The sequence below is a fragment of the Crotalus tigris genome, unplaced genomic scaffold (genome assembly GCF_016545835.1).
Source record: "Crotalus tigris isolate CLP2741 ecotype Arizona unplaced genomic scaffold, ASM1654583v1 scf7180000017607.2124824, whole genome shotgun sequence".
NCBI classification, from domain to species: Eukaryota; Metazoa; Chordata; class Lepidosauria; order Squamata; family Viperidae; genus Crotalus; species Crotalus tigris.
In genome coordinates, this window is record NW_024096509.1 from 953,785 (window position 1) to 980,252 (window position 26,468).

The 26,468-nt window shown below is 35.6% G+C and overlaps 1 protein-coding gene across 1 annotated transcript; it reads left to right on the forward strand.

Annotated features, from left to right (window-relative positions):
* The first annotated feature begins 157 nt into the window (after window positions 1-157).
* Window positions 158-19,929, forward strand: AASDHPPT (aminoadipate-semialdehyde dehydrogenase-phosphopantetheinyl transferase). The gene is made up of 7 exons (XM_039321995.1): window positions 158-277; window positions 1,268-1,472; window positions 3,830-4,055; window positions 11,515-11,636; window positions 13,002-13,163; window positions 14,249-14,326; window positions 18,976-19,929. The coding sequence occupies exons 2-7, from the start codon at window positions 1,329-1,331 to the stop codon at window positions 19,126-19,128; spliced, it is 885 nt and encodes a 294-aa protein (XP_039177929.1). The 5' UTR covers window positions 158-277; window positions 1,268-1,328; the 3' UTR covers window positions 19,129-19,929.
* Window positions 19,930-26,468: the final 6,539 nt, after the last annotated feature.

Below are 26,468 nucleotides of genomic sequence, written 5' to 3' on the forward strand. Positions count from 1 at the left end.
ACCCCTTAGTAACCCCATTAACTCTTTTGTGTCTTATTGCTAAAGGTTATTTTTCCTTATTGAACGGTGGTAAAATGCTGAACAGAAGTCCGCTCCGAGAGCAGTTATCTTTGAATTTCTAACTCTATGCATCTTGCAGAAGCTTGCAGTCAGCGCTGATTGGCTAGATTTTTTTCTCCTGGCGGCGGTATTCTAAGCCTCGATTGGTCGTCGCATTTTGCGTTTCCGCCCTCTCCGGCTTCAGGTTCAACATCGCTTAGAGAAAAAGAGGCTCGCGGTAAGCAGCATTAGCGCGCGATACTTCTGCTCTGTCCCTTGCTTGCGCCCCCTCCCCCTTTCGTTGTCTTCCGAGTAACCTTGGTTGTGATTGGGGGGAAATCTCCTCTAACTCACTCTGAGCAGCCCACTGATTGGCTGGTTTAGTGGTCTTGGAAGAAAACTCCATGACCTGCTCAGGTGTGGAAGACCTGTTATCCTCTCCCTACTTTCAGAATCAATCATTTTTGTGCCTGCCAAGCCAAGTCACTTTTCTAAATAATGCTAGGAACAAATTAGAAGAATCATTTTAAAACTCGGACGAGCACTGACATCTTGTCCTCGAAGGGTCAACTTTGTAGGCACGTTTCCCAGATCTATTTGCCTGTTTCTTTATGACAGGAGTCTCAAAACTTGACAACTTGTGGATTTCAACTCCCAGCATTGCTGGGGAATTCTGGGAGTTGAAGTCTACAAGTCTTAAAATTGCCAGCTTGGGAGACTTTTGCTTTATACCAATATGTGTTTCCCCCATGTACAGTGACCATAGGTCATTTATTATGAAGCGCAGTCCTTTATTTTAGAAAGCTCCTTTAGATTTATTTTCTTAGTTTTGCTCTTGAATGTCCCCTTTGTATGCAAAGTTATAAACATAAAATGATTTTTTTTTATTTTTATGAATCTTTTTCAGATTTTCCCATTATTTTTTCCAAGCAAATATAGTCACTCTAGCCATATACTCTTTTACTGCAACTGTACTCTTCTGACACTTTAAAAGTTCATAGAATAATAATTTGCTTGCCTTTAAACTTCTTTTAAACTTCTAAAACACTTTGTGGTCTAGTGAATAACTAGATAAATTTATTGTTGTAACCACAGGTTTGCATTTGTGATAACCCTATGAGAGAGGGTAGAATAAAGCAATGATAGCTATGCTCTCCAAATTTAAGTCTTTCAAACCAGAGCCAGAAATTTCAAAAGTTTGGTCAACTTTGCTTCTTCTCTTTTCCAGATGATTGGAATATGTATGCTTGACAGCATCACTTTTTAGGGTGTCCTTGGAGCGCCTCACCATGGAAAGTATACGTTGGGCATTTTCATACCGCGCCTGGGCCCCTTGCTGTGAGGAATGGTTGTTGGCCATGCGCCTTGTGCAGCCTGAAGAGAAAAAGCGCATTGAACAGTTTGTTTTTGGTCGGGATGCCAAAGCTGCTATGGTACACTCTTATTCGCCCTTTGAAACATACTGTTTGCTTTGGAAATTTTAGAAGAGACAAGTACATTAAACCTCTGATTTAATGCTCATCATTCAGGTCTACACTGGATACCAAGCCAAATATCAGTAGTGTTGCTCTTGCTGCATGAGAAGGGCAACTAGAAATTTTACATGTATGAGATCATCAAACTTCTAGTACCTGTCTCCAGCTTTCCTCTGGCCATTACATAACATAGAAATTTTGGCTGAAAACTTCATGTAGGCTGAGGCACACAGTAGGAGAGGTTTTGGTGGTAGTATTGTTTTTAAAAATAGTGTAGTATTCTTCTAGGGTTTTAGTAACATCTCATAGTTTAGTAACAAGCTGAGTCTTCATAAAAGGCTGAAATTATGCTCTACAGATGGAGCTGAAGTTCTGGAGATAACACAAATGCATTTGTATCAATATATTTTATTCAATAATAGTAGGAAATGTAGAATCCAATCATTCAATACATAAATAAATCTAATTTGAAAATTTATTTTGGATGTTTATAGAGAAATATGTGTCTGGGCACATACCATGATTAGATTTTTTTCAGTATAACAAAAGTCACCCATTTCATGACAAAATAAGTATTTCACATTTCTCTTGCTTACATAAATTTAATCATTATGAACATAAGTTGACTTCAGTTAGTTAAACTGAAGAAAAGCCAAATGCTTCAAATTCCATTGATGCTTCTACTATTTTATTTTTTAAAAGTAGTGTTCTAATATTATCTAATTCTTGCAGGGACAATCTTTTCTCTGTTAGTGTTTTTAATCTTTAAAAACAATCTACTAGAGAATTAAACTTGTTTTCTGTGCCTCACAATCTGTTTCCACATTGAATTTGAAATGAAAAAAGATAAATAGGAAAAAAATTACATTGTGTCTTATAACTAAACTAGAGTATCTGTATACACATCAATTCCCTTTAAAGGATAGACCTTTATTTTTCTTAAAATATAGTACTCATTAGTTTGTTATTTATCACTATAGGTCATCCTCTTCAGACTTCATTAAGTAAAGTGGTCACTAAGTGAAACCACATCTATGCTTATGATCGTACTTCAGTTTTCTTTTGCTTTACAAGCCTGTAAAAATCATGAATTTAAAGATTGATTATAAAGTTAATTTTTCATTGCCATCATAACTGTGAACAATTGTTGAGTCCGTTTCTAAATGAAGATTACATGTATTTCACTCAACTGAACCCTTCTTAAAAAAGAATTAGATATTGAAATCGATAGGCCATTGCTTCATATAAGAATCCCAAATGGGTTTAGTTTCAATAATTTATAAAATATTATTCAATATTGAAATGAGGAGCTTGAATACCAATAAGAAATATAAAAAAAACAGATTTAGGAATATATTTAAGAATGGAATAGGATACAAACTGAGGCTATAAATTCTTTATAAATCTGCTTCATCACAAATAAAAGAACTATCATGGACAATCATTCTAAATATTACGTATATTATCCTAGTCAGATTGTCCCATATTAATAAAATAGTCTCTTCAGATTATTGGAGGGAATTCAGATTCATTTTCACTTATGTCATAAAATAAGGAAATAAGTTGATTTACTGTTCTGGAAATTAGAACTCATCAGTTAACATCAGAAAAATATTTTTGTTCCATCAAATGAGACATTAAAACAAAAATTGTTGGTATGTGATTTTATGATGGCAACTTGTCATACTATAGTCAAGTTTTTGAAAAATTTGGATGGGAAAATTTAGACTGTTTACATGTAAGGGGATGGAGTATTGCATTATTGGGAAAAATGACATAATAATTGAGTCAGGCAAAGTTAGAATTATTTGCAGATAAGCATATTTGTCAATTTTATAAATATAAATACTGTTAATGGATATATAACATGGGAAATGTGAAAAAAGCTCTTATCAAAATATTTAATTTAGTATATGGAGCTAGTACATATAATTGATTCATATATTTCAAAATTAAAAACTATATTTTTAAGTCTCAAATACAGGTATTGCTTAAAAAATGAAGGTCAAGTCTCTACTTTGCCATGAAACTTTCTCTTGTTCTCTTAGCTTAGCCTACTTCATAAGATGATTTTGTCGATAAGAATAGAACAATTTCTTTTTAAGTTCTTGGAAGAAGCACAGAAGTTTTACTAAAATATTGTAGTTGCAATACTGAATCCATTCATTTTGCTTTTTAAAAAAAGATAACTGAATTGTCATTTACTTCATAAGATGTAGTCCAAATGTTTTTCAAGCAAATAATATTTTAGTACATTTTTACTCAGATAGAACAATTTACATGTTGTCAATGGATTTGTTCATTTTATTCCGCAGGCTGGCCGCCTGATGATAAGAAAATTGATTGCGGAAAAGCTGAAGATTCCTTGGAACAAAATACAGTTACAAAGGACTTCACAAGGCAAACCTGTCCTTGTAAATGCATTAAGCAGCATCCAATCCAATTTCAGCTTTAATATTTCTCATCAAGGAAATTACACTGTACTTGCAGCGGAACCTGATTGTCAGGTTGGCATTGATATCATGAGGACTACAATGCCAGGTACTGGGACATGACACATCTATGTCCTATCCTAGGATGGGAATGAGAAGGGCTTCTGCCTGCTTACTATTATTTAAATCACAACATTCCAATTTTTTTAAATGGTAGTTATGGATTCTCTTTTCACTTGATTGCACATTATTAAAACTGCTTAAATCTTAGGATTAGAGTGGGCAAACGATTGCTGAAAATATGTAAACAAACCCAGTATATAATTGAAAGTACAAATACAAAAGTGCAATTAAAATTCTTCCACAGCCATGAAACCTACTGAGTAATCTGAGTTGCTTGCAATCTGAGTTGCTTGTTGTTACGTTGAAAGGGAGAATTGCAGAGGTTACTTTTTGAAGAAAAAATAATAGATGAATTTGAGCATGGCAAGACAAAAATTTTACAACATTGTTTCCAAATAACTTGAGAGTATAGCTTCCATTGCTTCAGTCATCATGTCAGATGTTGAAAATCATAGTTGACACATCTGGAGAACAAAAGCCTGCCTTATAATAACAGTATCTGTGACAACAGGTGTCATCACAAGGAAAACCACAAGGTGGTGTAGTTGTTCTACCAAACACTTCAGATCTGGTGAAGAGAGTAAGATTTCAAAACACTAGTGCATATCTATGCAGGATTGTCATTTTAGCACCAGACTCCTTAATTTTTGTTCTATAAGGAGGAATGAGTAGCAGTCTTTAAAGCACAATTTTCAGAGATTCAGATGAGAAAACTACAGTTCCCAGATTCTCAAGAGACTGATTCTGTCTCTATAGAATATATAGTCTGCTCTATAGTATAGAATAGTATGTTTGATATGTCCATTGTGTAGTTTTTCTTTAGAAATCAAGCCACTTGATTACTTGTCCTTTTGAATTAGTTTTCTAGTAATTCTGTCTAATCCTGGTATCAACAGTATTTTTTATTTACCTATTTTTTGCAAAATCGTGCTTTTTGTCAGCAGTTTTCAATATAATATGTTGTACCGTACATTCCCATTAAATGCATTCTTTTTGGATAGAAGACAGGAGGGCTGTATATGTAGGGTGAGATCTGCAAAATGAGTTATGAATTCTGCCAAAATGTTTTCCATACTGCAAAGCTTTCATTAGTTAAAAGCTAATTTATGTATAAGAAATCAGTAACAATGTAAACCCAAATTTTAAACACAAACAAAACATTGTTCAGTCATCCATTTGTGACTGCAGATTAATGCAGGAGGAAGCATCACCCAACCCCACTTTAACTCTACTCTAAATGGAATACCTTCATTTCTCCATGGAACCCTAATTCCACCTGGTTTTAGAATCTGGATGCCACAGTGCAAAATCTTCCTACTTGTTTGCTTTTCACAGTGGTTACATCTGGAAACAAATCCATTTCAGTGCTTAAACAGCTTTCTTTTTTATCCCAGTAAGAATTCAAGAGAAATCGATGGCTTTCCATAGTGAGGAATATCTTGTCTTAAGGCTTAAAATGTAAAAGATGCAGCATACAAAGAAATGAATCAAAAAGAAAAAGAAAAAGTCTTCTTAATTTAAGGTGGCCTGGTGCAATTCTCATCTAAACAAATAGTTTCATATGGGAAGACTTGGAGTATCTGATCTGAGACAGTTTAGTGCTTTAAAAGCCACAAGAATAGTCATATTCAATAATAGCAAACACCTTTTTAATTCAACAATCTGCTTTCTATGGTGATCCATGAGCTGACACTGGAAAGCACACCAAAAGTTTGTCCTTTCCAGTTATAGTTAAATAACTCATTTCTCAGAATTCTGTGTGTACTAGTCCCAAGTGGAAGCAGATAATCCAATGTCCCCACAAATCTTGACTAGAATTCCTTCAATACTATGCACTCCCATTGGGCCTTGTTTGCCCAAGCTGACTGAGCAATTATTAAGCATTATTTAAGTCTCCATTTCATGAAAATTACACTTATGCCTTGCCCCTTTGTGTCTGACAATATCTATAAGAATTAAAATAGGAATGTGAAAAGCAGCCTCTTGAATTTGGACCATTCTGAGTGACCCAGAAATGGTCTGACTTCAAAATGGGCCCATTTTGGAAGTAATGAGACCTTGGAATGGAATCAAATACTCGGAACAGTCCATTTTAAGAGTAGACCCTTTTGCACATTCAGAATTTAAAGTATAGGGGAGATGAGGTGGGATGTCTGATTTTCAGTATCACCATAAGCTTTCCAATACTTGACATGCTTAAATAATAATTATTAAAGAAGACTTATTTGCATCAGCATTTACATAATATATATTGCTGTCCTGATTAATAAGCTGTAAAATGATGTCTGTGGAAAACTGATAACATGGAAAATCTTTCTGTATCAAGGAGGAATCAGTATAGCTTTATTATTTTCATACTGGTCTCTTTTCTTATCATTGACTGAAGAGTTTGCTTTGTCCCAAATTGATAGAATTAAAACTGTCATCATCATCATCATCATTATCATCATCATCATTTTAGCTATTATCTATCTCCTGCAGGATGAATGCCTCTTCCGCATGTTTCCAAGCTATACGGTCCTGAGCTTTCTATTGCCAATTGGGCCCACAATACTTGCTGATGTCGTTCATCCATCTTGTTTTAAGTCTCTTTCATGGACACTTTTTATCAAATGGAATCCATGAGCCGTGATGGTGCAGTAGTTAGAATGCAGTACTGCAGGCTACTTCTGCTGATTGCCAGCAGTTCGATTCTGACCAGCTCAAAGTTGACTCAGCCTTCCATCCTTCCGAGGTTGGTAAAATGAGGATCCAGATTGTTGAGGGCAATATGCTGGGTAAACCACTTTAAAAAGGCTGTAAAGCACTGTGAAGTGGTATATAAGTCTAACTGCTATTGCTATTCTATGACTTCCTTGGTCCACCTGCCATCAGTTCTTCTTGCTATGTGACAGCCCATTTCCATTTCAATTCTTTTACTCTCTTGATGATATTGTGTACTTTCGTTTGTTCTCGTTTGGGCACTAGGGACTGGTTTCATGGAGAAAGGTTTTTCTGTGAAGTGGAGAGTGCGTTATTTTGTGGGCTGACTGCATCTCACAGATGGGGCTTTGCTTGTTTGTGTGGACCAGTTGCTGGCATGCTACGGCCCGGTATCGGTCCACGGACCAGGGGCTGGGAACCCTTGCTCTAATCCATGTGCAGGTCTTTCCATTCTGTCTTGTAATGTCGAGCATGTATCTTTCTATGGCTCTTTGTGCCACTCATAGCTTTTGTATTGCATTAAAATATGTTACTAAAAGTGAATTATTCTATCTATTTCAGATTTTTTTTGTTTCCTTTTTTAAAATTTCCTTTTGCAGTATTTTTCTAGTCACAGTAAATCCTTGTGTCTGGTGAAGGAGGGGAAGCTTCTTTATATTGGTTTAGGGCAATTATTGCATTTGAATTATTTTCCATGAGTGGGAGTGCATACACAATTGTATTTTTGGCACTGTGAAATATAACATGATTGAAGGCTTTGAACTAGTGCTCAATTTTCTGATAGCATTGAATTGTGCTCCATATTTTATGTCTGCCATTGTAACTTAAAAGTGATGAACATTATCACAACAAAGTCAAAGTAATGGTTTTGAGATACGGTACTGTGCTTTTGGCTCTTGGAGAATGCAGTGAAGATCATACTGGATGTGATGTTAATTTTCGTACCTAAATTATTGCTGTGAGATTACTTGTAAAACTATGGGATTGTAGAATGGGCAATCTTAACTCAATTTCAAAAACATTCAGAAAACAACTTACACCACTGTGATTTCCAGGTGTTACTCATGTAAAAAATAAACACCTTCATTTTTCACATCCTTGATTCAAAGGTCATTTGGCCAGCGGGATTAGAGCTCTAATTTCTAAATCTGTAGCCCTCTAACCATTATTTCATTGGATGGATAAGAACCTTAATAATAAACAGAATTGATATTGGCAAGGTTTTCACATGTGAAGTAGTTGTGAGCTTTCTTGCCCATGGAATAATACATTTTCAGAAGCATGGATCCAAGATTAACTGAGATAGTTTTATTTAGAATGGAAACAAAGTTCAAGAAAGAAGGTCTTGAGTTCTGACTTGATTTGTAAATAATAATATTGCAGAGGAGAAACAGCTAATTCCGAATTCCAGTGATAATAAATTATGTCAGAGCACATCAGAATATGTATTAATTGGAAATCCTGTGCCTTATGGGAAGCATGGCTTTATACTGATGCTTTAAAAGAGAAAGATGCAAACTTAAATGCTTTTTATGTGCTTAAAAAAGAACACAATATTTAGAACTCCAGTTTTCCTTGAGGAAGAATTATAAATTGTCACGTTCAAGAACAAGTTTAGATTTTATGACCCAGCAGGTTTTTTTTATTTAAAATATTTCAAATGGGGCAATATAATTAATGAATTTTAAGTTGCTGATAAGAAGTTTCACAACATGAACACTGCAAAAATAAAAGGCAATATTTCCAAAGGTTATTTTATTAATAGGAGCATCACAACTCTTATTTTCTTAATCCAAAGGTATCTCTTAGGTTTTAAAACTTAAGAAATTAAAATATGAATGTTATGCTCTCTTTAGTAATACGTTATTTGTTCTCAGCTTAACTTTGTGCAGTCTTCTCCAGATGCTCCAGGGCTGAATGTCCTTAGTTCTAAATCTTCTTTCTGGAAATCACTGATTTTGCCACTTTGTTTATAGCAGGCTTATGGCAGGGAGCAGATAGAAGTGGTATAAATAGAGAAAGAATTATGACATTCTCTAAACTCTACCCAGCAATTGACTGGAGTAATCAGCATCTTTGTCTTTCTGTATATTTACTTCTCCAACTAATCTAGAGTCAAAACGGTAATAATTTTCTCTGTTTAAACTTCTTTTTTAAAAAAATAATTTGTATTTTAATTTAAATATGGTTTAAAATAGTTTAAATATACTAAAAAAAAGCTATCAGCCTTGACTGTGGGCAGAAAGGCTAGCTAGCAATAGAGGAAGGAAATAATTTTGAGGAGTTATTACATAAATCCCTGAGTAGAATGAATACAAGTATTTTTTCCATTAATCCACAAATGCTAATTTGGCACTCTGCAGTTGAATTAACACTGCAACCCTCAGAAATCCCTGGGACATGCAGAATTAAGGAAAACTGTACCAGGTAATTCTTAAGATGTTGATTACCTCGTTTTCTTTGCCAACAAAAAAAGAGAAGAAAGTGAAATGTAGTTGTAGCAAACATACAACTCACCAAACAACTGAAACATTGACTTTCTGAAAGAAAAAAAAATTGTTTCATTGGAAATTGCCATGTTCCCCATCATTTTAATTTTAATAATATGGTATCAGGATAACAACAAAATAAACAATCAGAGGGTTTTCAAGATAGTTATCTGGACAAGTCTGCTATTAATTTCACTATATTTCCATCCTTATAAATTCCAGTTTGAAATTCATAAGGATTAACCTAATGTATTTTGGTGATTTATCAAGTGAACTGATAATCTGTTTTCATTTAATTCTTTCCTGCCCCAACAACCATCACCTTTTGCCATTTGCCTCAACTGTGAAAACTTTATGTTGCTTTAAATTGATTCTGCTATTATACTGAGAATTCTCTGATGTATTTCTATAGAATTGTATTACTACTGGCTTTTCTATTAACTTTATTTTAAACCTTTGTCTTCAAAATTCTTTTCTCCCCTCCTGGCTACAAGATAATCTAATATATATATATATAAAAGAAACTAATTCTGTTTTTTATAGGTATTATCCCCAATTATAACACCAGTTACATATATTTATTTTTAATTTGTAAAAATAAAAAGTATAATTTATACAGGCCCATTTCATGATTTTTCTTTACGTCTTTTTTTTTTAAAATCCTCATTCTCTTCATTCTTCTCAGCAGTGATGATCTGTCATTTGGACATTTGTTGCTTCTGGAGATCTTCATTTCCCCTTTGTATGGCCTGCTGGAAAGAAAGTCCAAAAAATTGATGGGTCCAGAAAACTTTTTTTTCTTCAAAAATTCTTAAATTTATCTTAAATTTAATGATTTGTAAAAATCATTCAATCTTTAAAAAACCCACAAGTAGAATATTTAATGAAACTCTATTTTTGGCAACAGACGTGAATGGTACCCATAAAAGGCTATTTTAATAGCTATTCCTATTAAAGATTTTAGACTTCTAGCCAGGGCTAATTCAGATATAACACTGACTCGTTACTAAGATTGATAAGTAACACTCAGCCTTAAAAATGTAAGCTGCCTCTGTTCGCTAAAGAAAAATCCGTGTTTTCCTTGCCCTGTTTTCTCTCCCTTAATGATAAAAAGAAAGTTCTTTGGATCTTCTTGGATCAGAACATCAGTCCATCTAGTTTTGCCCTCTGGTTACATGTTGAATGCTCCAGTGTCTTCAAGAAACTCATCAGTGGGAAAACAAAAACATACAGTATATTTCTGTTAGTGGCTCATATATATTGCCAGTTATCAAGTTTGACTTAAAAGTGTTTATAGTTTATTTTACTAGATTTTATCTAATTATTGTTTAAATCTAGTTCTAGCTGTGGTGAGATCTTATAGAAATGATTTTCAGAAATTAATTTATGTATCATGCAAAAAAATATTTTTCTCCCTGCTGAATATAATTAAGAATTCATTGATCCTAACTTTAACCAGAAATTATTCAAAAGCAACCCTCAAAAAGAAAGGTTTTAATTGAAAGTGATTCTGTTTAAGTTGGCAAATTAATCAGAGTGAAAAGAAAATAACTGTTAAGCCATTAATCCAAAACCCAGATAGTGTTATTTTCTAATTTTTTTAATTAGATCACACATTTATCCTATTGTGAACTTAACTATTGACTTGAACTAAAAAAAATAGACTTTTATCAGTAGGCGAGTATGTTTTCTAAATGTAAATATTCCAGTTTCCATCGATATAATTGTCACGGGCTTATGTACCTGAGAAAGAACTTTATCTGAAACCCTAAAGACTCACTCTCTATTTGTACTGTTGAAGGTAAACAACTAGATTCAGTTCAGTGGCTTGGATTACAAAACATGCTAAGCTATAGATTTTTTTTTTGCCTTGATTTATGGAATAAACTATAACTATCTAGATCAGGGGTAGGTAACCTTGGCTTTTTTATGACTCGTGGACTTCAACTCCCAGAATTCCTGAGCCAGCCATGCTGAGGGGAAAAGGAGAGCTTTCCATGCTTAGCCATGCTGGCTCAGGAATTCTGGGAGTTGAATCCACAAGTCATAAAAGAGCCAAGGTTGCCTACCTCTGATCTAGATTAACACAGCAAGTTACACCATAAAGTAAGGATTAAAAATCTCAGCATATTAAGTTCATACCTTATACTAATAGGCTTTATGTAGACCTGACAATGCAGCAAATAATTTCAGCTAATGTTAATTTCAGTGGTCTCTTACCATTTCCCTATTTTACTGTTTTTTTAATTTCAGGAAGTGGTTCAATTCCCGATTTCTTTCAGCTTATGAAACGGCAGTTCACAGAAGAAGAATGGCAAGTTATCAAGTCCATGAAGAATGAATGGCTTCAGCTGGATATGTTTCATAGGCACTGGGTAATAAAATTTATTGTTTATAGTCAATTAATTTGCCCATGTTCAAGCATGTAAGCATTCCTTTTTTTTGATAACACTTCTTAGAATGTAGAATGTCTATTTTGAAAACTTTCTGGAAGAATTCTACAACAATCCAGAAAACTGGAATTAATCATTTTTTCAGAAAAGGTAATTCTGGCTGTCCCAGTTGTATCTTGGTCTTTGTTCAAAAAGTTTAGGGGTAGGTATACTAAAAGATTATTTTCTATTTGATTATTCCAACAATCTTGTTTGACAATTTAGGTTGTAGAAGAGTGTTTCACCCAATGATATCAGATTTAATCCAGCTCTTACAAATTTAATTTCCAAATGTTTGATCCACGAAAGCAACAAAATCTTAACACCCAGTACCTAGGAGTACATAGTATATTATATTTTATTGCTAGTTTCTTCATTATGCCAATGGACCTGAATTTCCAGGACATATTGGTAATTCTTTGACGACTATTTGAGAACTAATTTGGCCAGCTCAAATGAAGATAAATTAGACTACATTGTCTACCTCTTACAAAAAATATATTTGCAAAGATAAATGAACCCTTCTATTGATAAAAAATAATAGCTGTTCAGATCTTCCTTTCCTTTTCCATCCTAATTTTTTTCCCTTTATCTCTTTTCTATTAGACTGTGAATCTCTTCACAGGAATTACCTTACTTTTCAGTACCTGCACAATGCTTAGAACATATTAGGCATTTCTGTCTGCATTTTTTAAAAAAAAAAAAAAAAAAAAAGACCACTCCTTTGATGCTGTTGAAGTTTTTAAAAAGTTGTATTGTGACTGGGGAGGACAGTTGAGCAGTGACAGCTTTGGAGGGAGGAAGGGCATAGCCCTTTCATTCCTACCGCTGCTCATTCTTAGAATGTTGCCCATGCTCACGGGAATTAAGCTTCCTCAAAGCTTCCATTGGCCTAATTTATAATAGAGGCTAGCAGCATCCTGAAAGAATACAAAGAAAGTGGAAATAGAAGGAATAAAAAAATGTGAAAAGGAGTGGTTAAAAAATGAAATCTAAGTCAAGACTTGAAAAGACTATGAAATTATAGTCCAATATACTAAAAAATTGTCAAGTTCAAGACAGCTTTTATAGATTCACAAATAGAAAATGACAGGAGTAGTAGTCATTCCAATTTAATAATTAAAGTTGTCCTTCCACTAATTTCAAAATGATGTATATATAATTACTAAATAAATGTGTAAAGAGAAGGAATGGTGTCTAGCACGATTGGTTTAGTGGGGTAATTAATGCCTGGAAATGATTCAAAAAGATTTACAAACCTATACTTATACACACAATGACCTCTTGTGTTTGAATGTCAAACTTTAGGCATTAAAAGAGAGCTTCATAAAAGCCATTGGTGTTGGAATAGGATTTGACCTTCAAAGGATAGAGTTTAATGTGTCGCCAGTGGAACTGGAAGTAGGAAAAACATACAATGAAACTATTATACTCTTGGATGGTGAAGAAGAAAAGCAGTGGATATTTGAGGTATGATTTTAATTTACAAGCTATTCCCTAGATCCATCATACATATTGAACTGAAACATAATAGGTTGCATTGATATAAATGATACTGTCTCTAGCATTATTAGCGTCTACCTCCTGATTAGCTAAAACCTCCCCTCCTCTCTCACTTTATCCTATAACTTTAGCAGCAACATATTTTTGGCATCAGATATAAATGACTGAGTCTGAAGTATGAAGTTACCATCTGACTTTTGGCACCTTGATGTAACGATTGGGTTGAAGAATGAGCTTTCCTAATGAAATGTAATATTTTCCCAAGACAAATAAAAATAAATAACTGCCACAATTCCTATTACTCATTCCCAATTGAAGCATCTTTTAAACTTCTAACGTTTGTAATCTACATGAGGTTATGACAGTAGCTTCAGATTCATTAGATTTTTTTAAAAAATGAAGTAATATGGAAGTCACAGAAAAATGCCCTTTCAACTCCTAGGTTATGGAATTCAGTTCTGGTTTTGAAACATGGCATTTGAAAATGAAACAAATGTCATCTTGTATTTTAAATAAGGGTCAACAAAAAAAATTGGACTGCATCTTTACTATCCATACTGTTCTTTGGACGATAATATTCTTTAGGTGGTACAGTACATGTCCTCGCAGTCATCAACATCACCAAGTTTTGTTGTTTTACTTGTTAAATGAGAAAAGAGGGCAAGTGCAAACAAGCATCTAGTTGAAAAAGGCTAGTTTAGGCTGTAATGTCATCAGTCTTCCTGATGGAATTGCATAACTCACCATGGCCAAGTCACTGTGGCCCACATGCCGCAGGACAATTCACTGTGCGGCAATTCAACAAATATAAAAGTTAAATCAATTTTGATAGCACCGTGGTCAATAATAATAAACTAAAGAAAACTAATCCAGAAATACAAGAGTTACAATAATTTGGATGAAAAGGTGGTCATAATAAAAATAATTGAATGAAACAAATAATACAACATTGAGGTGTCCCGTGGTGAGTTGGCCATAACGAGTTGGCCTAAAGCCCTTCCTGAAGCATGTAAGTCATGCCAAATCTTACTTCTGCTTTATTTGTTACTCAGGAGACCCGGTTAGATGATTGCCACCATATTGCGGTTGCTCTTGGAAGATCAGGAGAATTTGGAAAGTACCATTCTGGGGTAAATTATTCTGCAAGTTTTCCTTAATTTTTATAATATATCTGAAATTAATACTAGTTGAAATTTGTTATTTTATGCTATATGAGGGAATGTGTTTGTCTGTGGTGGTGGGATTTTGGTTTTCATTATCAGCTGAAATTTTAAAATTTTGCTCCAGTTAAATATAACAACAACAACAACAACAATAATAATAAAGTTGGAAGGGACCTTTGGAGGTCATCTATTCCAACCCCCTGCTCAGGCAGGAAACCCTATACCTGTTGATCATGTTGTGTTTGAGCATGTTTTACTCCACAGAGAAGTTGCTATACTACAAAACAATTAAAAATATTTCATTTTATTTATTTATACCCCGATCAATATTTGAACAAAAAGAATGCTACTATATATCAAATATTTAAAAAATATACAGAAATGCCTAAAATAATAGCATAAAGACGGTACCAGATAATTCTGCAAGACATGGCAACCTTACTGGGGAAAAATGAAATTTGATCACTTGGAGAAAAATGATAATCTTCTGCACAGAGATGCAATTAAGATTTCTAACAATTGGTGATTCCTAACAATTCAATCTGATTGCAATAGATTTCTCTTCTTAGGAAAATCAAAAGCTATTTAATAAGGTGAGTTGAACTAAAGATGTTCCTTAAAGGATTTGTGTCAACCAGTGTTGACACAAATTTCAGACCAATTTCAGCCAGTTTATTTGTCTCAGAATATCTGTAATATTAAAATTAAATGTCCATTTAAAAGTCATGCCAAATTCTTCAGCAATATTTATCCTTACATATACTTGAGGATTCTATCTTGAATGATGTTTTCCTACAAATATTCTTTAAACTCATGTCCATCATTTATATTTCCCTGCATCGTTGCTAAATCCTTAGTTTACATTGGCAGCTTTTATCAATTGATAGAGAGCTAAATTTTATTTATTTATTTATCTATCATCTATCTGTCTGTCTGTCTGTCTATCTATCTATCAAATTTATATATGGCTTGCCCATCTCACAAAAAGTGACTATGGACTTTAGATTTTACAAACAAACTAAGTATTTTGTCAGCAATTTCATATGTTGAGTTTTTAAAAACAAGAATAAATTAATTCTGGCTATATTTCCTTTTCTATTATTAATCCCATGAATATCTTATTTTTTTTACATCTTTTCTGTGCCCTGAATAACATTACTTATCTTGAAAGGGAATAACATGATGAGTACATTTGTGTGTGTATGATTTTATGCTCTTGTTATTTTAAAAACCTGCATTTTTAATATGGAGGCAGACAACCTTCTGCTTCCCACAGCTCCTTATTTGCAGCCCCCCCCCCAGTACATGGAATTTCTGCAGTTGAAGCTCAGAAGCAAATTACTTTCAGCACTGCAGTTTTTTCTTGTTTTTCATATGAAAGTGGAAATGGAAACAGCCTCTTTGAGGAAAACAAATTCCACTACATCCCTTAAAACCCCCAAACTCCCCAAACCAGATGGAAAATCTACCAATTTGGTAGCACAGCTTTTACCGGATTGGGAGGCTTCGAGGGAAATGGGAAGTTATAAAGGACTGTACACTACCATTCTTATCCTTTACAAAAGAAAAAAAATCCAAGGGGAAAAAAGGCTGAATTATTATAAAGGACTGTATACTACCATTCTTATCCTTTACAAAAGAAAAAAAATCCAAGGGGAAAAAAGGCTGAATTATTATTCCATTACTTCTGCTGCTATGTCATTGCTCTAAACAACCATAGTGATATTATACACAGGGACATCACCAGATGGAGTTATACAGAAATCAAAATGAATACATTATTGGTAGAAAGAGGTTGAAGAACTCACAAAAGGGAACTATGGAATAGATCATCATCTACTTACGTGCAGGTTCCAAGTTAAGCTAAGGGGAAAAAAAGTGCCAACCAGTTTCTAAAATATGATCCTGCGCATTTACACAGCAGTTTCAAGGAGTACATGAGGATTTGGTTGGTGTGAGCTACCCAGAGTAGCTTAAGATGGGTATAAATCTTTTAAATAAATAAATAAAATAAATTGTTTTTAAGTCCTGAATTGCTCTGATATTATGAAAGAATATTGTCCAGATTCCCAGAAAGGAGAGAATGCATGCCAGAGGAGCAAAAGTCAGCCCAGTTTAGATATTTTATGTCGGAGAGACTTAAGATAGTCCTCCCTCGTATTTCCCAGAGTATATGTTTAATGGTGCAAATTAGTTTGTTTTAATGGCAAGATTTCTGTCTATAGGGAAGGAACAATAAAGGAAACTTCCTTATAAGAGACTCAATGTGTCTTTCTTGGTTTTGGAAGCCTGACAGGGAACCAGAAGAACTAGGATGAATATACAAAGAAAGTGCCAAAGACCAAGAAACAAAAGAAATCAAATTAGATGTCACAATAGACAGTGGAAAGACAGCTAAAGACAAGAAAGACAAAGATCTAAGGAACAAACTTGACAAATTATTTCAGAGAGCTGCAAAGGAGACAAGAAGCAGTATTACAACAAATCTGCAAAGGCACTAAAGTTGGTAACAGACACAGAAAAACAACAAAACTTTTCCAAAAGGACTTTAAGCTCAGAAAGTGGTTCCAGTCTCAAACTGGTATGCTGAAGGATGCCCTTTGATAGATAATAACCGATTCAAAGAAAAATAAAAGGAATGTGTTGAAATTCCACACAGTAAATATACAGAATCAACCTCCACGGTACCATAGAAGATAACTCCCTAACTACAAGAACTAGACAAGTGTTAGATAAGTCCCTAAGTTACCAAGTTGGAAACTATAGAAATTGATACAATAGCAAAAGAACTATGGCAAGCAATAAAAGAAAAATCAGTAAAGGTTCTAACCAAACTATACCTGCAAGCTTGGAAAATGACACAGTGGCCATTTGACTAGAAGAGGTCAGTCCAATGTCAAAGAAAAGGTAATAGGGTATGCAAATTATCATACAATATCCTTAATTTCACATGCTATCAAAATGGAAAAGACCAAAGAACACAAGGCATTTTTCACTGGATAATTGAGAAAGCCCAAAATAACAAAAACTGTGTGTGCTTTGTTGCCTATAGAAAATACTTTGTGTTGATTTTGAAGAATATGCTTAGAAAATGAGAAGCTCAAAACATTTCTTTATTCTCATGCAAAACCTATATGCAGGACAGGAAGTCATATTATGAACCTCACATGATGGACTAATGGAGAAGACTGGATCTAGGTTGGCAAAGGAGTGAGAAAGGATTGTATACTCTCCCCTTAACTATTATTTATTCAAATTACATGCAACATATATATTGAGGAAACTGAAATGGAAGAAGATGTAATTTAAAAGCCAGAAGAAGAAATATCAATAATATGCTATGCTGATGATATTACTCTGATAGCCCCAAAATTCAAAGCACGTGCAAGCTCAAGATCCACAATGAGCAACTGGGACTAAAAGTAAGAAGATCAAACCAATAGTAACAGATATAACCAGCTTTAGAACTGACAATGAAGATATTGAAGGGGTAGGTAGCTGCTACCTTTTAGAATCACCAACCGTAAAAAAGTAATATATATGCCACAGGGTAGTACGCAACAGAGCAGCCGTCAAGATTGCTGATCAAAGATAAGAATTGTGCAAACCATGGTATTCCCTGTGGCACTTTACAGAAGCAAAAGCTGGATTTTGAAGAACCAGGATAGAAAGAGTATTGACACTTTTGAACCTTGGGATCTGAAAAGACTTTAAAAATATCATGGATAGCCAAGCAAACAAATAGATCATCGAATGCATCAACTCAAGAGAACTCACTCAAAATACACATTACCAGGCTCAAATGATCGTACTTCAGATACATAAGGGGGAAATCTAGTTCTCTGTCAAAGTTCATAAAGTTATAAAAAAATGAAAGGAAAGAGAAGAGGATGACCAGCAGCAGAGTGTATTGACTTAATTACTACAGTTATGAATGCACCATTGGAAAATCTGAAGGACCAAGTGGGGAAACAGATCCTCCTGGAAGAAATCCTTGTGGTCAGAAAATAGATTGCAGCCCCTGATTTTTTTAAAAAAAGTTCCCAGCCCTATTTATTGGCCTCTTGGCATTTGTTTTCTGTATGCTTGTGATCCATTTTTCTCATTTGGAGGATATTTCCATTTCCTTAAAGGAGTACTATTTTTATAATCGTTTTCTTGACAGTGAAAATTATTCATATTAAATTCTTGGACTTGGATAGTACCTTTCTTGATCTATGGTGCACATTCTAACTCAATTACTATCAGTGTGTTGATGACTAATCTGCAAGTAATCTAGAGACATTCGACCTTGATTTTCCATTTAACTTCTTTTTTAACAGTTTTTTTTTTACAGCATTGAAATCAGATGTGACTGCTTTGGAATTCTTGAGCAATTTTCCAGTCTACTTATAAATTAAACTTGGTAGCACGATGATCACTATTTCTACTGAGATGAGCTTTTACATCTTGAATTCTTTAGGATCTGTATCAAATTTGAACATACTGGTTGACCTGAAAATCGTTTGCTTTGTCTTTCATTTCACGTATGAAAAAAAATTATATTTTTAAGAGGAGTAGTTCCAGTCTTGCTTCTCAACCAGAAAAATCTTAATTCATTTTTTCCCTTCTTTTAGATGATTCCCACCAATAAAACTGCATTTACAATACTGACTTTCAATGATTTAGTCGCCTCCGCTATACCTCTTGCACCAGAAGATCCTGCTTGCTGGGAAAGCTTTTGTTCTAGACAGGAAATGCCAACACGACAGAGTTGTACCCCAAGATGAGAGAAGCTGGATTTCCTGGGGGGGGGGGATTGAAAGCCTTCAGTGGCTGCAAAATGTTATTTTACCAACAGCTAATTGGTATGGAAATGTATGGCACGAGGGAGAATACTTGAGGGAAAAAACTTTTTAAAATTGTTTTTCTTGCTGTGTATACATTTGTAAATATTTTCCCATATCTCTCGGATTTGATTTAACTGTTCTTTGGCTTAACTTGTATAAGTGGCTGGTTCTTCTTTCTCTGTAATGAAAGAATTGGTATATTTCCATTGACTCCTACACATGTATCAGGGCATATATCTGTTTTCTCTATTGAATGGTCTATGTAATTGCAGGAGATATACAGGGTAAGGGTGCATGAAAGAACTATGCTGATAAGGTATTATGTGATGAACTTCAATTTCCCCAATAATCACCTTATATATATATATTTGAATATATATATCTTATATATTCAAATTTACTACCCAACCATATAATGGAAATGAGTGGGAGAAGAAAAGTGCAAGGCCATGTTAACTATTTCTGTCCCAGAATAAGTGGTCTCTAGTTGCCTATCATGACAGAGAAGACCTAATTATGGTGTCCTGTAATATTAAAGGAAACACTTAGACCTTATGCAAGCCTATCTATATAACTTACAGAGTTGCCAAGGTTGGTATATCTAATAAATGTGGATGTGAGAAAGGAAATAAACACAGCAGCTTTTGACTTATGTGCTGTATTTCCAGATAATGACAAGAAGTAATGAAAACAAACTCCTGTATAACATATGGTTTAATATACCTCCTAGCTATAACAGTAGATGGTTGTCTTGAGTTTTATTCCTTCTACTTCCTGGACTATTTCTTTTTCAGAACTGAAATTTCATGTATACGTGTAAAGTGTGTTCTGAGTCTGGGAAATGATCCTATCTCCTGGATTGCAGTGGAGCCCTAGACATGTCAACCAGGAAAAGAATTAGTTGCTTTCACAACTTAAGTACATGGAGCGTCTGGACCTGAGTTCCACATCCAGTCTCCAAAAAAGATTCAAAGAATAAGTCCGATAAGCATCTAAAGAGGTTTCAGGAGTATAATGGTGTTCAGTGATGCCACACTGGCGGCTTAAGATCTACTCTCACTGAACACCATTATACTCCTGAAACCTCTTTAGGTGCTTATCAGACTCAATAAACCATCAATTTTTAAGGTCCTTCTAGTTAAAAATAGATGCACAGTACCATTCTCAACCATATTTTTTTTGTTTTCAAAGATGTCCCTTGGCCTTATATAAAACCAGAGGCATTTAAGCAAAACCTAAACATGGGGAATGGACTCACCAGTTTGCCTTCTGTTAAATGGAAGTTTTGTAATTCATTCCGCTAACTATGAATTTTTTTAAAGGCTTCATAATACATTCACAAAATTCTAAATGTACTCAAAGACCCCCAAAAGATATGAGTCAAGATGGATCAATAGAAGACAGCAAGAAAGCTTCCGTGCTCTTCAGTACCATGGAGAGATCCTGGAGAGTAAATGAACTTTCTCTGACATTTTCAGGCCCTTGTGAGCAACATATTAGGAGTTGAACTTTTCTACTATCAAATGCCATCATCATCAAAAGCCTAAATCTCATACATTGCCAAAACATTTAGCAAAAATGGGGGGAGGAATTGGGTGCCAATAAGGAATGTAACCCATCAGGAGTAGGGTGTCTACAGGATATCATATTTATTCTGATCCTGTTGTATCTTTCATCAGGTTCTGTTGTCTCCTTTTTATTTAGTAAGATATTTGCTAGTATTTTAGCTTATTGCAACTACCTTGGAATATCTCCCTCAGAGAATACAGATAAACACAATGGGAAGGGACTTTGGAGTTATAGTCCAATCCCCTGCTCTAGCAGGAGACCCTACGCCATTTCGGACATGTAGTTGTCCAGTCTTTTCTTAAAAACCTCCACTCAACAACTTCTGGAGGCAAGCCATTCCACTGATTAATTGTTCTCATTGTCAGGAAATTCCTCCCTAGTTCTAGATTGGATATCTTCTTGATAAGTTTCCATTTGTGACTTCTTGTTCTACCCTTAAACTTAGTCCTCTTTGTTAGACTAGACATACCCAGTTCCTGTAACCATTCAACATATGTTTTAGTCTCCAACCCCCTAATCACCTTTGTTGCGCTATTCTGTACTCTTTCCAGAGTCTCGACATTTTTTGTATCATGGTGATCAAAACTGGATGCAGTATTCCAAGTGTGGTCTTATCAAAGTGGTTTAAAGTGGTATTAACTCTTATATGATCTTGATATTATGCCTCTGTTGATGAATACAGCTGGCTCATATTTAAGTGGTTGTCCACTAGGACTCCTAGATTCCTCTCACAGTTATTGCTCATGAGCATATACACCTGTGTATTTGGTGCATTAAACAAAATGATAAGTGTATTTCCATACTGGTTTTACTAACTTCAGAACTGAAAAAGCTTATCATCTTATTCATTATATTTGAATCCTTAAAATAGGGTACCCAGAGTAGCACACAATGCTCAGGATGGAATCTAACCAAAGCTTTTGCTTTTGCTTCCCATAATTTGGAAACTGCTTCTGCGGACTAAAATTGCATCCTGAGCCTTAAATTTCCTAATGCTTTTTCTACAGTTCTGGCTCTGTCTATCTATCTATCTTTGGCAGCAGCAAGAAGCAAAATGTTGCAAATCTTCTACTCAGAAATGCAATGCTAAACTACATGGGCTGGTGGCCTGACATTGTATTAATCTCTTTTTCTGTAGTGTATTATTCTCAATAATTTGTCTGGATTTTCGATGCGGATTTTAACTCTGCATTTCAACACAATTTTCTTTTACAGAAAATGTTCTCTTTACTAGAATTTTTTCTTGATTACCTGTCATTATTGCATTGGTTTTTAAGGTACTCGTGTTTTCCTGCTGCACGTACCAATTATTAAAAGCACAAATCTCTAAAGCTATACTTCTTTATAAATAGTATGATTCAGTATCTCTAAATTTTAAACTCAAAATGTAACAGCAAAATAGCCCCCATGAAATGTCTTGATTTACAATTCAGCCTTGCCTTCGTTTTTCAGAAAATTACCTTTCAGACTAAGTTGCTAATTGCCAATATTGTTAATCATGCCCTTTAGATTGCTCAATGTAAATGTGTAAAAATATTAAAACTGTCATTTACAGAGAGCTGAACATTTGGAATAAACGTACATTAAAAAAAACAATGTTCATGTTCTTCTAATTGAACAGCATAAAAGATTTAATCTGAATCCCAAAAATATTTCTATTTCTGTTGCCTACACTCTCACACATGCACACCCACACACCCACACACTAAGGATTTGGAGCAGAAGACCCATTTCTAAATATGTTCATACCAAGAAACATAATTCAAAAGAGCTTTGCTTCTATTTAATCTTCAATAATTACAAAAATATTAACACAGTCACACTCTTTGTGTCTACATTGATTTGTGTCTTTTGTTATGCATGGGTGGAGGTATGCTTTTTCATCCACTGAACCATCTTTGCTCTGGTGAATTAGGACTGCTGGCAGATGAAAATGGAGACAAAGCCGACGGTAGCATCAGCTCTCCTTGCAAACCTTTTTTTTTTTTTCTTCTGAGCTCAGCAGCCTGCAAGAAAGAGTGGCTGCTCTTACTAAGATTTAAAAAAATTCCCTGCAAAGGCCAGTTGCCCTTCTCCTGCTTCATATATTTGTTTCAATCAAACCTAAGAGAACTTTATATAAAATTGTGGCTTGTTGGGTTGCGGATTAAGCAGACCAGTGACCTATAACATAAAGTGATTGATCCAAAGTGTCTGTTGGTGAAGGAGAAGTCAAGACAGGATAGAATCTGCCCTGACTTTTAAGTGCTTCATTACACAGATATGTAGACAGGCAGAAACTATGTTTTGGTCATTGTAAAAGAAACAAAAACCCTGACATCACTGATTACTAGCAACCATTTGTGGGTGAAACATAACCTAGCAAACCTTTGCTACTTTTAGAGAGAGATGTAAATGAACAGAGGGGTAAAAGTCTTATTATAGAGGGCATGGGACACTTAGTGGCAAATGTCCTACCTCATGATGAGATCAGAATGGGCAATATTGAAAGGAGCAAAGGTCTTAAATCAGTTTCCTGGCTTTCTAGGAGACCGTAGGAAGCCTTCTAGTTTCATCCTGTTACCTAGAATGAAATTGAAATTTGCTAGTCTGTGAATGAATGAGTGAATTTTTCAGTGTATAAAAGATGGGAATGGAAGTGTTTGTTTCCGGATGGTATCTTCCCATTTTCGTTCCCATTTTTATCCTTAAATCATCCCGAATCATATAAAAGGACAGATCTGATCCTTCCCCCAAAAGTCAGCTTGGGGACTTTAGAGGGTTTTTGGGGTGAAAAGTCTAACAGTGGATGTGGGAACAGAAATCTTTCTATTTTCATTCTCATTACAGGTTGTCCTCAACTTATGACCACAACTGAGCCCAAAATATCTGTTGCTAAGCAAGACATTTGTTAAGTGAATTGTGCCCCATTTTATGACCTCTCTTGCCACAGTTGTTAAGTGAATCACTACAATTCTTAATTTAGTAACTTGGTCATTAAGTGAATCTGGTTTCCCATTGACTTTGCTTGTCAGAAGGTCACAAAAGGGGAAATGAACTGTTTATTTCTATGGGTGATTAACTGGTTGACAGATATACTGTCATTTCTGTACAAACTACCCTTGGCCACAACCAAGTACCGTTCCTACAGGGTTAAGTCAGGCAACACTTATATAGTCACATTACATATTTTTTTATGTAGTTCAAAGAGTTTTATGTTTGGTGTATGCACTTGGAAATGGTAGAAGTATGTTCTGGCTAGTAATGAGAAATGTAATGGCTGCAATTCTAAGGAGATAAGAGTTGTGTTAAAAGCTTGTTTTAAAGTCATCGCATGATGAACCACAGTATTCAGTAGAGCCACTGAATACTGATTGACTGCACTGAACATTTTCAAATCACTTCTGGCTTTTTGCATGCCTTTCTAGCTTCTTGCATGCCCGCTGATGTCTTGAAGACAGAGGATATGCAATAATGTTTGCTCATGTTAGATCTTAGATTGCCTGTAAAGTTTCTCGGTCTTGAAATTCTTTATTTTGTTATCCAGGAGATAATCATTCCCTGGCAAAAGTGAGCAAGGGTACAGTGTGTGTGTGTGTGTGTGTGTGTGTGTGTGTGTGTGTGTGTGTGAACATGGTGTGCTACAGGCAAGTGTGAGTTCAGGTAGGAAGGTGAGTGTGCCCTACAGGCAAATGTTGGTGGTTGGATGTTATGAGTAGGTCCAAGTGTAGTAGCCAGTGGATGTTATGGACAGGTGTGTAAGCGGGTGCTACTGGTAGGCACAAGAGCAGGAGGTGGGCAAATGGGTAGTACATGCAAGTGAATGTGTGGGCAGGCAGATGGTGATATGGATGAGTGCAGGCAGGTGGGCAAATGAGTGCTACAGGTAGGTATGATCAATCACAGAATGTATGAGTTGGAAGGTATTTTATAGATCAAGTTATCTTATCTGTTAAGTATAGGTTCTATCTAGCAAGTAACCATCTAGTCCCAGTTTGAAATCCACTAGCAAGGAAGAGTCTTGGCAGACTGTTCCATTGCTTAATAGTCTTTATGGTCAGGAAATGCTTCCTAATTCAGCCTGAATCTCCTGGCTTTTATATTCAAGACATTGATCCAAATCTCATTTCAATAGAGCCCAGATTCAGTTTGTGTTTCCCATAACCTTTTAGGTATTCCTGATCATTCTTCCACTCCTTAAATCTCCCTTTTACAAGCTAAACATATCTATAGGCTTAATTTCCAGTTCTAGTATCATCTGGTAGATTTCTAATGAACCTACTCCAATCTCTTCAAGTCCCTGTTAACATACGGTGTCCAGAACTAAACACAGTACTCTAAATGCAGGGTAAACAGTGAAGAGAACAGTGGATTTATTGCATCTTATGATCTGGAAATGCTCTTTTTCATATGCTGCAGAACACAACCAAGAAAACAAACAAATGCAAATAGTCTAGAGCCATCACTCAAGAAACAAATGACTAGATTCAAATTAACATACTTTGAGCAATAATGTGAAGACTGAGCTCTCTAGAGAAGGCTTAAATGTTGGGAAATGTGGAAGGAAAAAGAGAGAAAAAGATGATTAACAGCAACATGGATGGACTTGGTGACAGTGGTGAGGAGCTCACATTGAAGAAAGACCAAGTTAGGGATAGATAGGAAAAAAATTATGTGATCACTAGAGCTGACCATGACTTGATGGCATATAATCAAAACACTGCTTGGATATGTTCAGATCTTTGTCTCTAGACTCTAGATCTTACATAAATTATCAAGCTAAAGCTCTGCAGTCCTGTACCTCTGAACTCAATTAAAGGTCTTAAATTTGTCACAAATATTTGAAAATTGGATCAAATCCAGTGTGATGATGGCCAGTTGTGACTCATAAGTGGCCATCATCACATTGGATTTGACCCAATTTTCAAGTCTACCAGGATTATTTTGGTAGCATTCCTACCATTCCATTCTCTACAGTACTGAATTTATAAAGATATAAAATACAGGATAGTTGCCAGGGACAATGGAGATCCACCCCCCTGCTCAAGCAGGAGACCCAGTGGTGGCGAACCTATGGCACATGTGCCAGAGGCAGCACTCAGAGCCCTCTCTGTGGGCATGCACGCCATTGCCCCAGCCTCGCCTTCCCCCATGGCCCCCTCCTCACTAGCAGCCCCCCGGAGGAGAGTTGCCCCCGGTGCGGCCTGCGCAGAGCAGTGCAGCCAAGGACATGGCAGCCAGGCAGCGGAGACAAGACTCCACCCTCGTGCCTTGTCACAGGTAGTTGATGCTGCAAGGCGCAGGTGGAGGGCGTGACCACCATGGTACTGCTGGGCCGCCTGGGCGATCTGCGGTGGGCCGTGGAGGTGGTGGGTGGCCCTGTGGGCAGGCAGAATGGGAGGTGGGGCATGGTGCGGGGCATGGGGGCAGGGCAGATTTGGGGCACTTGGTTTCTAAAAGGTTTGCCATCACTGCCCTATGCCATTTCAAACAAATGCCTGTCCAATCTCTTCTTAAAAACCTCCAGTGATCGAGCACCCACAACTTCTGGAGGCAAGTGGTTTCACTGGTTAAACGTTATTGATACTATTAGACCGGGGACATACCCCTGAGAGATCCCACTCAATACTTTATCCCAGGACAATGCAAATCCATTTAGGACTATCCTTTGAGAGAACTATGGGTCCAACTGCACTTCCTCTAGACTGCAAAACTGTCTACCGTAGCTCATG

Coding starts and splice junctions, on each gene's coding strand:
- AASDHPPT (XM_039321995.1), top strand. CDS start 1,329: ATGGAAAGTATACGTTGGGCATTTTCATACCGCGCCTGGGCCCCTTGC. Junction 4,056..11,514: donor CATGAGGACTACAATGCCAG/GTACTGGGACAT, acceptor TTTTAATTTCAG/GAAGTGGTTCAATTCCCGAT. Junction 11,637..13,001: donor ATATGTTTCATAGGCACTGG/GTAATAAAATTT, acceptor GTCAAACTTTAG/GCATTAAAAGAGAGCTTCAT.